Raw genomic sequence first — 15,133 nt, 5'->3', positions numbered from 1 at the left:
TTAATTGTAGAAGTTCTTGTAGTTAGATTTTAGCAGGATTAATATGGTCAAGCAAAAATTAATGAGTTCGCTTAGCCTTAGAATAACCAAAATGATAGGACATTACAGATCACTCCTTCTACTACACAATATCTTTATAAGGTTGTTACAAACATGACAAAATCTTGAAAAACAATGATGTAAGACCGAATTCCACCTGATTTTTCCTACAGGAGCTAAAGGATAATGACATGGTTTCAAACTGGTCAGCTTTTTACTTATCGTTATAGTCAGAAAACAGCTTTTTTTTGATCCAAATTTGGCAGCTCTGATTTGAGGCCGGACGTTGCCAGCTCGTAAAAAAAGGTGTAGCGGCCAGTGTTGATAAGTGCTAAAAGCAAGGCTCTTACCTGGATGTTTGGCGCCAATGCAATTTGAATTTATGGTTTTATAAAAAAAAATGACTTATGTGCGTAAAAGATCTAAAAAGAAATCATTTTCAATAATTTATAAATCAAGGGACTCAACATGATTTAAAATAAAACATTTTTAAGTAACAAACAACTTATTCAATATTTATTTTTTGAAAACAAAAGGCTTTGTGGTGTTGTAAGCCAGGGAATACCTAATGTGCTTGCCCACCAAACGATCGGCCAGGGGAATTAAAGCAGGTTCCCGCGTATAAATGCCGGCGGCATGTGGCGTCCAGGCCCGCAGACGACACTCGGAATGCCCTGGCAGGAGGAATCCCATCCAGCCGGCAGAGCTGAGTGTAATATCACAGTTTAGCCTTCCCTCATTCCTCCCTTCACTCGTCAGTACAATGTCGCTGTCTTTGCACTGCAATCCTGGCCAACGTTGCAGGCGAGTCTGCAAATCCTCACCGGCCATGGGTACGCCCAGAAACGGAGTTCCCAGATACCTTTTGTACACGTTTTCCGCCGCCTGAGTGTCTGCTATCATCACAGGAAGATTCTCCGAAGCAAATACAAACACCTTCAACCAGTCAAACTGTTTCTTTGAGCTCGTTATCTCCAAAAGATCCAAGCGGGCAAGGCCTCCCAACAGGATGCTCATTTGGGGACGCAGGCGAAAAGCTCTGGGGCGGATCATTGTGGTCGGTTGCAGCTTGACCAGTTCTTCGGCGGTGAGCAAGGGAGTCAATTGATCGGGCTGCATCACTCCGGGAGTGTCGTAGACCCAACGCGCCTCCTTGTAGTCCTTCTGGCGATCGTTCAGCGTTGTAATGGGCTTTGTGCCACCGGCCATGGCGAAGGCATCGTTGACATCATCACGTCGATCGAAAGTGCGTCCGACGGTGGCCACTGGTTGGGCAGCTGCCGCTGCTCCCGTTTCCCTTGCCACTGCGCGACGTTCCTTCTCCATCAAAGCCTTATCGTTGCGCTCCGAAACTAACCTCTTAAAGCGCAGGTAGATGCGATCATTGGACGGACGCAGGATGGGAAACCGCAGCAGTTTCAGCGTGGTTCCCGGCCAGGGACAAGTTGTGGCCTTGCGCACCAGGTCACTAGCCTCCGGGCGGCAGTAGTCCGAGTTGAGCAGGATGTTGAACAGAGAACTCTTGCCCACATTGGTGCAGCCCAGCAAATAGACGTCCCCCTTGTAGGCCCACGTCTTGTGCAGCTGCGTTATTAGTTCCTCGATGCCATAGCCCGTTTTGGCGGATATCAGACTAACGTTCTTAATATTCAGCCCATCTCCGCCGCCGTGCTTAACGAATTCGCGGGTCAAGGAATCCTTAATGTGCTGCATATAGATGTTGGAGTCGCGTGGCAGCAGATCCACCTTGTTACCCACCAGAAATACAGGTCGCTTTGTGCCCAGCACATGCTGCATTCCGGGCCAGATGGAACTGGGAAAGTCCAGCAGGTCCACAAGAACAATGGCCAACGCAAATTTGTCCTGAATGCGGGAAATGGTCTCCACATAGGTCGATGGGGCCACCTCCACGTCCAGGGCAATGTTGTAGTGGTTCAGGAAGTGGCAGCGCTTGCAGGTGATGGTCTGGAGCTCCTGATGCGACCTTCCTTTGAATATTTCACTGGGTATATAGCCAGGAAGAGATTCACTGGAGCAATGCAGATTGGCGCCACAGCCGTTGCAGGGAACTGTTGAGGGGGAAATCGAGGCATCCGGAGTACCCTTTTTGTCCGCCCCTTTCTGTGCGCCCTTGTAGAACTCGTAATCCTCCATCCAGTCCTCGGGAAATGGCTGTGGAGCCTCAGGAATTGAGAAATGTGACTTTATTTTGGTCTCCAAAACGGAGCTGTAATGGACGTGCTCATGATCCTTGTACCGCTCCCTAGCCTGCAGCCATGCCTTTTGCCGGGAACTCTGGCCCACCTCGGCAGCCGTATTTTGCAGTCTCGAAAATGTCAAAGAAACATTTTTATTTAAAATTTTATATAAACGCGAGGTCTTCAACATTTTGTAATTCCTCTACAGAACGTTTGCAAGCAGACAAAAGCTGAATGCTGCCCAACGACATAGTTTAGAATCGATAAATGTTTAAAGGACTTTTTTGCAGTCAATAAATAATATTTCTTTGTAAGTAATAAGTTGTTGCAATAAAAAATAAACTGAAAATTTATCTGTTAATTAATTACACACATTTATTAAGCAAAGAAAACAATCGGAGTAGGTCCGATTCATATCGAACAATCGAGATATCGAAAATCGAAATCGGTGAAAGAGAAAAAAGAAAGCAGCGTTAGCGAGAAAGCAGAGGTGAGTCGAGTGCGGGACAAAAAAAAAGAAGCGTGTATGTATTAAAATTGAAACAAAAAGATCTAGAAAAAACGTGTCCACGGCGCAATTAGCGTGCTCCTGCGGCGGCTAGCAGGCGATTTACGCATTGGTAAAAGTACAGAGTACACGCCGAGTAAAAAGCAGTAGCGCACAAAAAGAAATAAAATGATTAGGAAAGTGTGTGGAAAAAAGACAAGTGTATGTGAACGGCGGCTGTGTGTGTGTGTGACGTGACGCGACTGTATGCGTGCTGCTGCTGCGTGTATATGAAATAAAAAGTAACGCAAAGCGCGACCTAATTTTAACCGAATATTACAATAATATTTGCATAAACAAAGGCGGTGCAATTGAAGGGACGCCGCTGCCGCTACCGCCGCCGCCATTGTCTAGGCAGAAAAACAAGAAAAAAGAAAATGGATACCCCCAGACTGACACGCTTTTCCGCCGAGTGTAGAGTTCTTCCCGATTGAGTAATGCAATAACAACAATAAGAGCTACTCAAATTTTTGAGAGTGTTGCAACTTTCGTTGGAACTCGTTTCGAACGTTTGTTGTTGTTGTTGTTGCTGCCGTCGCTCGCTTACTTACTCACCGCCGCCTCACTCGCTCCTTTCCATTCTTCTGTTGTTACCAAAACTGGTATTCAAGAAGCAGCGACGACAACAACAACAATGCAATGCAATTTCTTGACGGGGAAAAGGAAGGGGAAAAATCAATAGTTCGGAAATTAGACAACTTTCAACATCCACGATTCAACGAAATGCACTCGGCCTAGAAGAAGCTACCGATAACCCCGGGCGCAAGAGCAAGCGAGATAGTTGCCGCCGCCGACACTCACTCCCTCCCTCCCTCACACACACACATGCGGCTGAAATTTCCAGCGATGTCTGCTCTGCGTTTTTGTTGTTGTTGTAATGTAATTGCGAAATCATAACGGCAGTTGAAAGTTGAGAGCGCTTAGCCAAAGTAATCGCGCGAGTGTGAGTGAGCGAGAGAGTGAGAGGGACTGTGTAAGCTTAGGCTCTGATGAACTCTGGATGCCCTTCTCTCCGCCGCCCACACAAACACACAGCCGACCGCAAAGTGTAGCGCACATGAGAGTCGCATCAACAACAATGCTATTCCGCAAGAAGGAAAACACATGTTGGCCGCACAGTGGGACGGAATGGAGTGGGAGTGTAGTGAAGACACAAGAAAATAAAACTCAATGGAAGTGCAAATGCAGCCGCCATCTTGATTCTTAGGGATCCCAAAAACTCCGGAATGAATGTTATTTTTAATGGAGTAGTGCACCTAAAAATAAATGCCATCCGGCAGCTGCAGCGAGTGCCACAGATCAATTCCGCGTTCTGAGCCACTGTGCCGCACTCGGATTCAAATAAGCAAGAGGCATATTACTGAAAATGCAGAAATTGCCTTGAAAAGTGAAAGGCATTCAACAGAGCGAGCGAGCGAGCTAGCATTTTGGATTTGATATTTTTGCCTCTTTGCTTAACCTTTGCGGGCAGAGCTGTTTGTTGTTGTTAGCCAGCGCTGGCTCAGCACTTTGACATTTTCCAGCTCGCTCACACAGACACATTCCCATACGAATTCCCATTTCCATCACACAAACGCTGCACATGCGCCGCAGCACTTTTATCTTGAGAATGTTTTCGGCCGAGAGATATTCGGTAGTGCAGTAGTGCTCTTTTGCAATTCTCTAAACCCGACCCGACTCTCGTAACGCTGCTAATTTCGCCAAGCTGTTGTTTGTTTGTTTGTTTTTTTTTTAGTTTCGCCATCCACTAATGCTGTGTGTTTATTTCTCTTGCAGAGTGCGGACAAGTAAACCCAATCAAAAACCCACGGATTAAGAGGTCTGCTGTGCGAATTAAGCCCATCCAACGGTGAACCTTTCGGCCAATAGTCCAAATTAAGCCTCCTGCCCACAGAATTAAGTCCACAGAGTGACGCCCCCACCAACAAAAGCTTCTTCATGATGTCGTCGGATCAACAGTTCTTTCTGAAATGGAACGATTTTCAAACGAATATGGTGACCTCGTTCCGTCACTTGCGCGACGAGAAGAGCTTCACAGATGTGAGTACCCGAAAGAACCTTCTCAGATGCGATGGGAAAATCGCTACCAAAAATGTAGTTATAGACAGACCTCTCCATTCCAGATCATTCGAATTTTAAATTTGAAAATGACATTGAATCCACTTTTTTTTACTTCAAAATATTTTTTATTGCATGGTACATACCTATTTTCTTTTTTTTTACATAAAAAACACCAAATTCTAATTGTAACCGGAATAAATATTCTGAATAGTACACATTTTAGTGTCAACAATTAAATCTAATCAGTTTAAAGACAAAATAAGGTTTGCAAAAGTTAGATGTTTCGCTTTCAAAAACCACTTTCAACTAAAAAACTTCGCCTGTAATTGACCACACTCAGGGGCGAGCTGATGTTTACTACTACTCTTGGCCCGATTAGCTCTCGGCCGCCCCTTGTGGAGGGTCAGTCACCGGCTCAGCTCACTTCGTCTGACTACCTGGCCCTCATGCTCTTTTCTATACATTTTTCTTTTACCTGTTTCTTTGTTCTTGTTCGCTTTGCGTTTTCTATATAATTTTGGGTGCTCTGGTTGGAGTTTTGTAGGGGGGAAATGCCTAACGGATTAAACTGATTTCTTGATGCTTGTTCTTTACAGGTTACACTCGCCTGCGAGGGCCAAACCTGCAAAGCCCACAAAATGGTGCTTTCGGCTTGCAGTCCCTACTTCAAAGCGCTACTAGAGGTGAGTTTGTGGCTTGATAAATAAGCAACCCACTAATGTTTGATCTTTATCCACAGGAGAACCCGTCTAAGCACCCGATTATCATCCTGAAAGATGTCTCCTACATCCACCTACAGGCTATACTGGAGTTCATGTACGCCGGCGAGGTGAACGTGTCCCAGGAACAGTTGCCAGCATTTCTTAAGACCGCCGATCGCCTCAAAGTGAAAGGCCTGGCAGAGACACCCAGTTCAATAAAGCGGGAGGGTTGATGGTATTAAACAATAAAACAAACAAGAAAAAAAACAAAAATACATAAAAATAACAACAACCAACTATAAGAAACTTATATGTATGCAAGAAAACAAAATTCCAAACAGAGATGAAAGAGAAAACGTAACATTTGGTATACAAATTCATGTAAGAGTACACTAGGAGGAAGATGAACACCAACAGACAACCACACAAAGCTGACAGATTCAAATGATTAGCCTGTAAAGTAAAGGTGGTGGCCAAATCCACCCGCCCACTCCCACACACCCACTCATTCACATCTGACCTTCCGATTTGCAAAACCAGAAAAGGAACAACAACACTTACCGACGCCCCCACAGAACTTGATTTGAATTTTGTATTCGTTTGATTTCTGCATAAAATAGTTTGTAATATATTATTAACAACTACAAGAAACGAAACACACCACTCTGTATAAATGAAACGATATGGACAGCCCCTAAAGAAAACGAAACAAAACAAAAAACGCACTTTTGTAAAGTAATTAAAAAAGGATTCATTAAAAATATATAAAGATAATTATAAATATAGTGTGAAATGTGCAAGTAGAAGGAAAAAGCCACAACGGGCGCAAATATTACAACACATTCGGTTAGTTTTTAAGCCACTAACTACAACCCCAGACATGCCACGCCTCCAGACAGACAAAACTCATTTTCATCTAAACTTAAACAATAAAATAGAAACAAATGCAAAATTGTACTTTAATTTTTGTGTGTGGACATACGCGGCCTATTTTCAAATTTTTCAATATACACGAGATATATTTTAATAACTAACGAAAAGAAAACGTTTCATGTGAAGCTATCAATTCTACTTAGTTAAAAAAAGAGTAAGAATCGATAGAAAGAAAAATAAAACTTGAGTAAAAACTATACTTGAATATTATTACATAAAGTAAAAGATATTTATATGTATGTATATGTATACATGTGAGCATAGATTTAAAAAACTACGGTAAATAAACAGAATAATTCCAAAAACAAAGGTTCAAATCCTCCCCTTAGCTTTTCATTGAATTTCGACTTGAAAGCGGTACGATTTGCAATTTCTTCGTATTTATTTTTAAAGTCCTCCATAACATACTCATCTCCATTAGCATTATACTCTGTATACAGTAGTTCGTTTACAAATTAACAAAAATATGTTCGCTTAGCTTAAATTACACTAGTATTTGATATATTGCCGGGTTGAATCTCGCTCGCTGCACAAGGCAGTGCAGATTTAGATCTAGATACACATTAAGCTACAGTTCTCAGTTGTTAAAACAGTACGCGTTGCGCGTGTGCAGTTCGAACGGATCGGTGCGCATCTTCTGCTGATTATCCTCCACGAATCTCGTCACATCGGCCACCAGATTGGGTCGCTCCTCGGCGCTGGTGGCGCACGGCGACCAGAGCTTGATGTCGTGGTCAATGCCACTGGTGGCCAGCATACAGATGTTCGGATGCGGCTGCACGCAATTGACAATGGCACTGTCCGCCCGATAAACAGATCGGATCTTGCCCGTATCCCCCTCCCAAATGTACAGATTGCCATCATCCGAGCCGGCGGCTATGAACTCGCCTTGGCTGCCTAGATAGTTGGCTTCCTTAATGTCCGTTGTGATGTTGCAGTGACCCACATATCGCTGCATATAGTCCCGGGCCGTGGAACGGAGATCATACTCGGCGTCGGTTAGCCGCAGATAGCGAAAGCCATCCTCCATGGCCACTGGCTCCGGTTCGGGTGGCTCTGTGTTCTGCGACTGCCGACGGTTCTCCTTGATGTCCTTGTTCAGCATGAGCACGCCGTAATTGTTGGCAAAGTCCGGAAACCGCTGGATGAGCGCCTGCAGGCATCTATCCGCATCCTGGGGCCGATGCAGCTCCAGCAGAGCCCTAGCCAGTCGGAAGTGAGCCTTCACATAGCTGGGATCTAGTCGCAGCGCCTCGTGGCAATCCCTAAGAGCCGCGTATATGTCTCCAAACCAGCCGCGTCGCATCAGAGCCGTGGCCCTGTTCAGATACAGGACCTCTCCTTGTGGGTACTTTGCCAAAGCCGCTGAATACGCATCGATGGCTTCCACAAGTTTGCCGTTCTCAAGGAACTGGTTGCCCTCCTTTTTATGCATCTCTATGCTGGAGGGCAGCGACCGACTCTTGTGCGGCGCCTTCACCGGCTCCTCCTCCTGGGCGACGGGTGACGTGAAGGTGGGTAGTTCGTAGAAAACCGGGGGCTCAGCATGGTTCAGATCAAAGCGATATACGTGCTCGCAGCCCATATTGACCAGCAGCTCCGTACCATTGCCATTGAAGGTGAGATATGTGACGGCTCGCGACTCGTGGACAATGTTCCGGGTAATGTTCTTCACGATCTGCCCGGGTGCATAGTAAGCCACGCAGGCGGAAAGACCTGAAAAAGATTAGAGTTGGCATTAAGGTGCAGAAGCTTTAATTTCAGATACCCACCATTGCCATTGGTGGCAGGCAGCTTGCGGCGATCGAACAGTCGGGCAAAGGGATCGTTGGCGCCCACGGCCAAGTACTCCGTCCTCCTGGGATTGATGGCCAGGCACTTGGCCTCCGCCTCGAAATCCGCCTGGTTGCACAGGCTCAACAACTTGACGCCATTCCCTTCCTCCGGTCGGCAGCGATGAGGCTCCCGCATGTCCAGCTGCAAGATATTCCCATCCTCTCCCGCGGACCAAAAGATGTGTGGGGAATCCTGAGCGGTGGCCAGACGCTTGACCCGCATTAGGTGGCAATTGCAGGCGAATAGCGTTTCGTTCGAGTGATTGATGTCGTAGACGTAGATGAACTTATCGGCTGCACACGTAGCCACAATGCTGTTGTTGGTCTTCGGCAGGAACTTCACCGAGAACATGTTCCCCAGGTGCTTGGTCTTGATGACATGGACGCGTTTCTTGCGGAATGGATCCCAGATCATCACGCGATAATCGTCTGATCCAGAGGCCAGCCAGAGTCCATCGGTGGTCCACTCGAGGCAGTTGACGCATCCCTCGTGGCCAGTGAGCAGGGCCTCCTGCTCCAGGCGGTCCACATAGGCCGGGGAGGCCACCAACCGTCGTCGGAACAGTCCGTCGAGATCCTGGCCATACTGCTGGCGCTGCCAATGCAACGAACTCACGTTCAAGGGCGTGCTGTGCCGCTGATAGCGCGAACTAGAGTACTTTACGCGATACAGTTCATCGCTCGACATTATCTCCCAGTGCTGTGGATAGGATTATGACACTTGTTTCTGTTTGTTTTCGTCTCGCTCTCCGTTTAATTCATTTTGCATTCGCTGAGTGTCCCTCAGTGTTCCCCGCCCCTCTGGCCTACCACTTGCTGTTGTTGACACCTGTGCGTGGCGTTGCCAGACCCGTGCTGTTTTCGTAACGGCTTACGTGGGCTTATAACGGGACGGGTCTAGAAAATTTCAAACTAAAAAAAGTTATAGTTTTCGAAAGTACCGGACCGGAAAGTTGAAACAGTAAGTTCAGCCTAGTACTCAACTTATTTATACAGTAAATGAAATCAGCTTCTTGGCACCCCAATGTTTTCATGAGGGTTTCGAGTAGCACCACAAAATTCGGGTTCTATCTTATGCGAGTAAGAAAACTTCTCGATTTTTGGGCAAAAACAAGAGATATTCTTTGTATCATCTTAGAAAATATCGTTATATCTACAAAGAGATTATAAAAATAATATTCTTAAAACGGAAAGTATACGCTTTCATTTGTTTTTTTAGGTAATGCCTAAATTCCTTCGTGATTGGGGTCACCACCACACCATAAAGAGCAGTTTTAAAAATTCTAACGCCAGTGCTACCACTTTCTTCGATGTCATAGAAACCAGGGCTGCTATCCCCTTCACTGCAACCTATCGACTAATCGATAGTTTGCCAAATCAATAGAGTGCAAACTTTACACATCCCTAGATAAACTAAAAAAGGAAAAGATTGATTAATTTAATACCACAGCACGGAAGACGCGAGACATGTCCAATGAAAAGGAGGACGAGTGCGACAAGCACAAGCAGCAGGCGGAGGCGGACGGCAAGTCGACGTCGAGTGAGGATTCGGATGAGTACCAGTCGGCCGGTGAGGGCGACGATGGCGAAGGTGACGGTGGCGGTGGCGGTGAATCCCCGACGAGCGCCACGCCCACAGCCAGGGCAGCCCCTCCACCTCCGCCCACAGTGAAGCCCACGCAAGAGCCCCTGCCCCTCGACTATCCGATGCACCAGAGCGTCTTCGAGGACGACATCAAGTCACTGCAGCGCCGTCTTCTAATGAGCACCGCCCAGGATGAGGTGGCCCGCAAGGACAAGCACGGCAACACGCCCCTCCACCTGGCCGTAATGCTGGGCCGGAAGCACGCCGTCCGTTTGCTGTTGGCCCAGAACGCCCCCGTGAAGATCAAGAACAATGAGGGCTGGTCCCCGCTATCGGAGGCCATCAGCTATGGCGATCGCCAGACAATCACCCAGGTGCTCCGCATGCTTAAGCTGCAGTCGCGCGAGCACATGGAGAGCCGTCGCGAGAAGCTGGTGAATGCATTGCGCCAGATGCAGGACTTCTATATGGAGTTCAAGTGGGATTTTCAATCCTGGCTGCCGCTCGTTTCCCGCATCCTGCCCTCGGACATCTGCCGGCTGTACAAGTGTGGCGCCTCTATTCGTCTGGATACAACACTGGTGGACTTCAACGATATGCGTTGGGAACGAGGAGACATATCGTTCCTGTTTCGGGGGGAAGCTCCCCCGCGGGAATCGCTGGTGCTGCTGGACAACGAGCAGGAGTGCTTCCAACGGCTGCGCTACGAGGAATCCGACATGGAGGACGAGGTGGACGTGCTCATGTCCACGGATATACTGGCCACCCAGATGTCCACCAAGACGATACAGTTCGCACGGGCGCAGCGGGGATGGATATTCCGTGCCAATCGCAAGGAGCTAATTGGCGGTCAGTACCAGTGCGAGATCTACACCATTCAGGGCCTGATCCTGAAGCAGCGCAAGAGGCGCGAGCACCTGTCGCATGAGGACCTGCAGAAGAACCGCGCCATTGTGGAGACAATCACCAAGGGTGGCAATCAGCAGCAGCAGCAGCAGCCGGATGAGCGGCGCTCCAGTCTTGGCAGTCAGAACTCGCCAACGGCGCCGAACGGCATCACACTGCCAGAGCTGCCGCGTCGCAGTTCGCTCCAGGCACCACCTGCCACCACGGTTACCTGGCGACAGTACCTCGACGCAGAGGTGGGCAAGTGCCCGCAACTGGGCCGCACGCCCGTCCACAAGCAGTCGAACAAGACGCTGCGCGCCACCGTGGCCATGAGCAAGGATTTCCCTCTCAGTGTGGACATGCTTCTGGACGTTTTGGAAGTGGTGGCTCCCCTGAAACACATCAACAAGCTGCGCGAGTTCGTCACGCTCAAGCTGCCGACGGGATTTCCGGTAAAGATCGAGATACCCGTGCTGCACACCGTCACCGCCAAGGTAACGTTCCAGAAATTCGAGTTCCGCGACAACATCCCCGCCAAGATGTTCGAGGTGCCGTCGCACTACTGGGAGGATGTGCGTCGCTTCCAGGACTTATGACCAGGCGACGGAGAACCCGCCCCGAAGGCCAAAGCCCCAGGCTCTGGACAGGCCGGAGCAGCGCCTGGCGTCCGTGTCGATTTGAATCGCAATGCGCCGCCGACCTCCATTGCGGAGTTCGATTGAGGAGGCGGCGGCACATTTCGTGACGTGTTTTTTGTGACCACTCCAGCAAAAGCCTGAGGATTACTGCTCCAATGGGCAGTGCGTTTATGTATGTATGCTTAAGAGGAAACCACCCACATACAAAATTGCAATTTTCACCTTTTAGAGAGGATGCTGTTTATTAGCAATCGAAATTGATCTGATGTTTTGGCCTTTGGCACGGCTGTCTAAATTAAAATGAGACGCTCTGAAAATTGCAATTTTACATTTACGTTTTGTTATGTACTGTATTTGTATTTGTTTGTAATTTAGCCCTTATTATTAAGGGGTATTATTTCGTAGTATTTATTGTTAGATTCAACAACATTCTGCCCAGGCTCTCGAAAACAGCTGCTCTATCGGCGTGGACACCAGAAAGTTCTATACCCGAAATTGCCCTTCCTATCTGCAGCTAATCGCGGTGGCTAAGAAGGTAAAAATAAATGTCCAATCACAAGAAACACAGGCTGATAGCCACGATCCATCCCAAACACATAATCAAAAGGTAGTTAGTGAGTAATCAGACGTTACCCAAAAAAAAAACCGTTCATCATTTTATTTATGTCCACATCCCTTTCCGTGTTTAGTGCAATTTCATATGTAGATTTAAGGTCAACTAAGGAAGGCGGAAGTTTATTTTCGGCCCTTTCCAAAAGAGTCTGCTCCCCACATGAAGAGCGTATGTACATCAAACGATTGCGTTCTTTTTATACTTAGGCTACGTGTACTAGAGAATCGTCAGCAAAACCCAAATTCTTACGCCTTTTTCATGTTAGTCTCAAGTATTTCGAAGTGCGCAAAACTTAAAACAGCTTCACAAATCATTTATAAACAAATATTAACACATATGTACCAATGTATTTATGTAGTTCCATTTTAGCCAATTATTTAAACCGTAAAAAGTCTGTACGTCTGTACTTGTATTGTATTTGTTAATCAACAAAAGCGGCTAGCACCGATTTAGTTTCGGTTCGCATTGCTTTGCTGTGATTTCGCCCTTATAACCACAATTGTTTGCCTACTCCAGAGAATGTATTTATGTGAAACTGCCATTATTTTTTGTTTTTTTCCGGGCACAACCTATGTTTGTTTTTTTTTTATATAGTATTCCATCACCCACATAAGTGAAATCAATGCGATAATCAAAGGAAATCATTTTTAAACATTTAATAAACTGTAATCCTAAATCCAAACACATCCACACCAGAAATCTGATAACCAAATCGGTATATTTTACTAGCTAAGGGCAGTTAATGAAATATTTATATTTGTACGTGACCACCCTTAATGTAATTGAACCGAGCATTTGTATACGCTCTTAAAAATAAATATATACACATCCGCAAGCTGTAAAATGTGCAACCCAGAGATAATGTGTTTTAATTATAAACAAATGGGTGCGAGGAAAAAATTTCAAATGCCGCGCCTCTTGTGCGTTTTCCCACACTGTCGTGCGTGGGTTTACTCCTTAGCCAACACTGGTATTGGCTGAATCAGCTGATTCTTGACTCACAAATCTCGGCAATCTGCACACAATTTCAGACACATTTTGTTTTTTAAACGAAATAAGCAATTCTAGAAGACTTTAAAGATGATTGTCTCACGCCTGGCATTTCCCATTAACCTGGCTCTGCAGCGGTTCCCGCGCCGGGTGGCGGAAAACCCTGCAAACCTGAGGACTCTGCAGCGCCACATGTCCAGCGTGTACTTCCGTTCCGGAGCCATCAAACCCAAGCCGGAGGAGATGCCCTTCGGTCTGCTGGCCATCTTCTGCGCCGTCATCCCGGGCCTCTTCGTGGGCGCCACCATCAGCAAGAACGTGGCCAATTTCCTGGAGGAGAACGATCTCTTCGTGCCCGCCGATGACGACGACGACGAGGATTAGGCCCCTTACCATCTTCGTGTGGGAGTGCCTCCTAGTCGGAATGAATATGTTTGCCCGGAGTCGTTGTCCCACGCAGAAGAACCCAACACTCGGCCAATAGTTTGTTCATCTAATAGCCAACTTTTTCTATATAAATCTATGTTTACTCTTAAGATCCTACAGTTCTGGCATTTTATGTGTTTTGTGTGTATTCTGCAAGTCCCGCTTTGATATTTTTCACCTAACGAATGTTAACTATGCTCGACAGATTCAAGAATGTTACTAGAATTAAATAAAGTTTATTCGAATATGCTAAATACTAGTCTTTCCTTGTTATATAATGGTCATCCACTGGAATATAAGGTATAGAAGGAAAAATCATATTGATCCCATATTTGAACATATTTCTACACCTTATAAGTAGACCTCGGATATGAATGTGAAAAAATGTTTTTAAAATCCGTTTTCCCGCATTCCCTGACTGGGGAACAAGCATCACTAGAAATATGATGTTTAAAAATTATGTCACCATACATATTTAAAAACGACGTCTACTTATAAGTAATAATATTCAAATGAATGGATTATGTATATAAAAAACATAAGTTCTTAAATATAAATGATTTCTAAACAATAAATATTTAGATCCCCGGGTTTTTGATCTTACCACCAATACCCCTATAAAATAAAACACTTTTCTTTTGCCGAAGTGGAATTTTATTGTAATTAAATTTGTTGGGTGTACAAAGGTATGTTTTACGGATTTTCTCTGCGTTCATTACAATTTATTCAAATGGGTTTTGCTTCAAAGATGCGCAATCAAATTTCAACAATCCTATTTTTGTTTAATCATACAAATTATGCTTTATATCGCTTTAATATATAAGGATACATATATATCTGCTATATATATATAGAAGTGTGTTGACTTGCGTATATTTCGTGAAAAGTAAAAGTTCTTCTTCCCTTCGAATTTTCAGAAAATCTCGCAATCCCTAGAATATTCCAATTCGGGTTTTGGTTATGTTTTCTGTTTTTCTCTCATTATTTTGTTTGCGTTTTTTAAATATTTTTGCATTTCCTTGCATATATATATATGGTTTTGTGTTTTGCATTTTTTTCAAAGATTTTTGCTTGGTTTTTTTAATTGTTTTTAGTTTTCGATTTGTTTTAATAAAAAAATATGAATTTCACTGCCCCGATCATCAAATATATCGTATTATGTGTGTGTGTGGTGTAAAAACATTATTTACTGGTAATATTCTCGATTCTCTTTGTAACAGAAGTCGGAACGCAAATAAAATCGCAGCGGCGTTCGCTTTACGAGTTGTTTTCAAATATATACCTTTTGCAGATTGTAATAGATGTATGTATGTTCTTCTTCGCCTCATTTCTTTCGGGTAATAGTGTGATCATAAAAATCCTGCTTGCTCTTTATTTGCCCTCGGGTTTGTGGCCCTTTTTCATTAATATGCTTCATAAGTTTTTCGCGCTTTAGCGCTTTTCATGTGTTTCTTGTATTTCTCATATATATATATATATGTATCTTGTTGTTGTTGTTCTGGTTTAATATGTGTGTGTGGGCGTGTGTGTTTATATATATTTTCTTTTTTTGGCTGTTTTTACATAAATTTTGCAATTTTTTTGTAGGTTTTTCATTTTTGTTTTGTTTTCATTTTTTCAACATATTTTCTCTGCTGTTGGTTTTTTGTATTTTCTTTCTTTTTTCAAAGTAGCAAAAA

The 15,133-nt window shown here is 45.0% G+C and overlaps 5 protein-coding genes across 7 annotated transcripts; 3 read left to right on the top strand and 2 right to left on the bottom strand.

Moving 5' to 3' along the window:
- Nucleotides 1–533: 533 nt before the first annotated feature.
- Nucleotides 534–2,479, bottom strand: LOC108006182 (nitric oxide-associated protein 1). Its single transcript, XM_017069616.4, has one exon. The coding sequence runs from the start codon at nucleotides 2,425–2,427 to the stop codon at nucleotides 556–558; it is 1,872 nt and encodes a 623-aa protein (XP_016925105.2). The 5' UTR covers nucleotides 2,428–2,479; the 3' UTR covers nucleotides 534–555.
- A 105-nt stretch (nucleotides 2,480–2,584) lies between these two features.
- Nucleotides 2,585–5,877, top strand: lolal (lola like). Of its 3 annotated transcripts, none has more exons than XM_017069621.4 (4): nucleotides 2,585–2,727; nucleotides 4,561–4,824; nucleotides 5,442–5,528; nucleotides 5,585–5,877. In XM_017069621.4, the coding sequence occupies exons 2-4, from the start codon at nucleotides 4,723–4,725 to the stop codon at nucleotides 5,777–5,779; spliced, it is 384 nt and encodes a 127-aa protein (XP_016925110.1). In that variant the 5' UTR covers nucleotides 2,585–2,727; nucleotides 4,561–4,722; the 3' UTR covers nucleotides 5,780–5,877. The 3 variants fall into 3 exon arrangements, with proteins under 3 accessions (XP_016925110.1, XP_016925109.1, XP_016925111.1); XM_017069620.4 differs by having other exon boundaries at nucleotides 2,684–2,761; XM_017069622.4 differs by lacking the exon at nucleotides 2,585–2,727 and adding an exon at nucleotides 2,836–2,857.
- Nucleotides 5,878–6,837: 960 nt separating this feature from the next.
- adp (WD and tetratricopeptide repeats 1) lies at nucleotides 6,838–9,204 on the bottom strand. The gene is made up of 2 exons (XM_017069618.4): nucleotides 8,252–9,204; nucleotides 6,838–8,195 (listed from the first exon to the last, which is right to left on the bottom strand). The coding sequence occupies exons 1-2, from the start codon at nucleotides 9,000–9,002 to the stop codon at nucleotides 7,057–7,059; spliced, it is 1,890 nt and encodes a 629-aa protein (XP_016925107.2). The 5' UTR covers nucleotides 9,003–9,204; the 3' UTR covers nucleotides 6,838–7,056.
- Nucleotides 9,205–9,691: 487 nt separating this feature from the next.
- Nucleotides 9,692–12,893, top strand: LOC108006189 (ankyrin repeat domain-containing protein 13C). Its single transcript, XM_017069626.4, has one exon. It carries the CDS (start codon nucleotides 9,782–9,784, stop codon nucleotides 11,381–11,383), a length of 1,602 nt encoding a protein of 533 aa, XP_016925115.2. The 5' UTR covers nucleotides 9,692–9,781; the 3' UTR covers nucleotides 11,384–12,893.
- A 125-nt stretch (nucleotides 12,894–13,018) lies between these two features.
- EMRE (Essential MCU regulator) lies at nucleotides 13,019–13,708 on the top strand. Its single transcript, XM_017069617.4, has one exon. It carries the CDS (start codon nucleotides 13,119–13,121, stop codon nucleotides 13,410–13,412), a length of 294 nt encoding a protein of 97 aa, XP_016925106.2. The 5' UTR covers nucleotides 13,019–13,118; the 3' UTR covers nucleotides 13,413–13,708.
- The last annotated feature ends 1,425 nt before the right edge of the window (nucleotides 13,709–15,133 follow it).

The sequence above is a fragment of the Drosophila suzukii genome, chromosome 2R (assembly GCF_043229965.1).
Source record: "Drosophila suzukii chromosome 2R, CBGP_Dsuzu_IsoJpt1.0, whole genome shotgun sequence".
Classification (NCBI taxonomy): domain Eukaryota; kingdom Metazoa; phylum Arthropoda; class Insecta; order Diptera; family Drosophilidae; genus Drosophila; species Drosophila suzukii.
This window is presented reverse-complemented; position numbering and strand designations above follow the sequence as displayed.

Excerpts from the sequence above, each read along its gene's own strand:
- LOC108006182 (XM_017069616.4), bottom strand. The coding sequence starts at position 2,427 with ATGTTGAAGACCTCGCGTTTATATAAAATTTTAAATAAAAATGTTTCT.
- lolal (XM_017069621.4), top strand. The coding sequence starts at position 4,723 with ATGATGTCGTCGGATCAACAGTTCTTTCTGAAATGGAACGATTTTCAA. Across the intron at positions 4,825-5,441 it reads ACGAGAAGAGCTTCACAGAT|GTTACACTCGCCTGCGAGGG; the intron begins GTGAGTACCCGA and ends TGTTCTTTACAG. Across the intron at positions 5,529-5,584 it reads ACTTCAAAGCGCTACTAGAG|GAGAACCCGTCTAAGCACCC; the intron begins GTGAGTTTGTGG and ends CTTTATCCACAG.
- adp (XM_017069618.4), bottom strand. The coding sequence starts at position 9,002 with ATGTCGAGCGATGAACTGTATCGCGTAAAGTACTCTAGTTCGCGCTAT. Across the intron at positions 8,196-8,251 it reads GCCTGCCACCAATGGCAATG|GTCTTTCCGCCTGCGTGGCT; the intron begins GTGGGTATCTGA and ends AATCTTTTTCAG.
- LOC108006189 (XM_017069626.4), top strand. The coding sequence starts at position 9,782 with ATGTCCAATGAAAAGGAGGACGAGTGCGACAAGCACAAGCAGCAGGCG.
- EMRE (XM_017069617.4), top strand. The coding sequence starts at position 13,119 with ATGATTGTCTCACGCCTGGCATTTCCCATTAACCTGGCTCTGCAGCGG.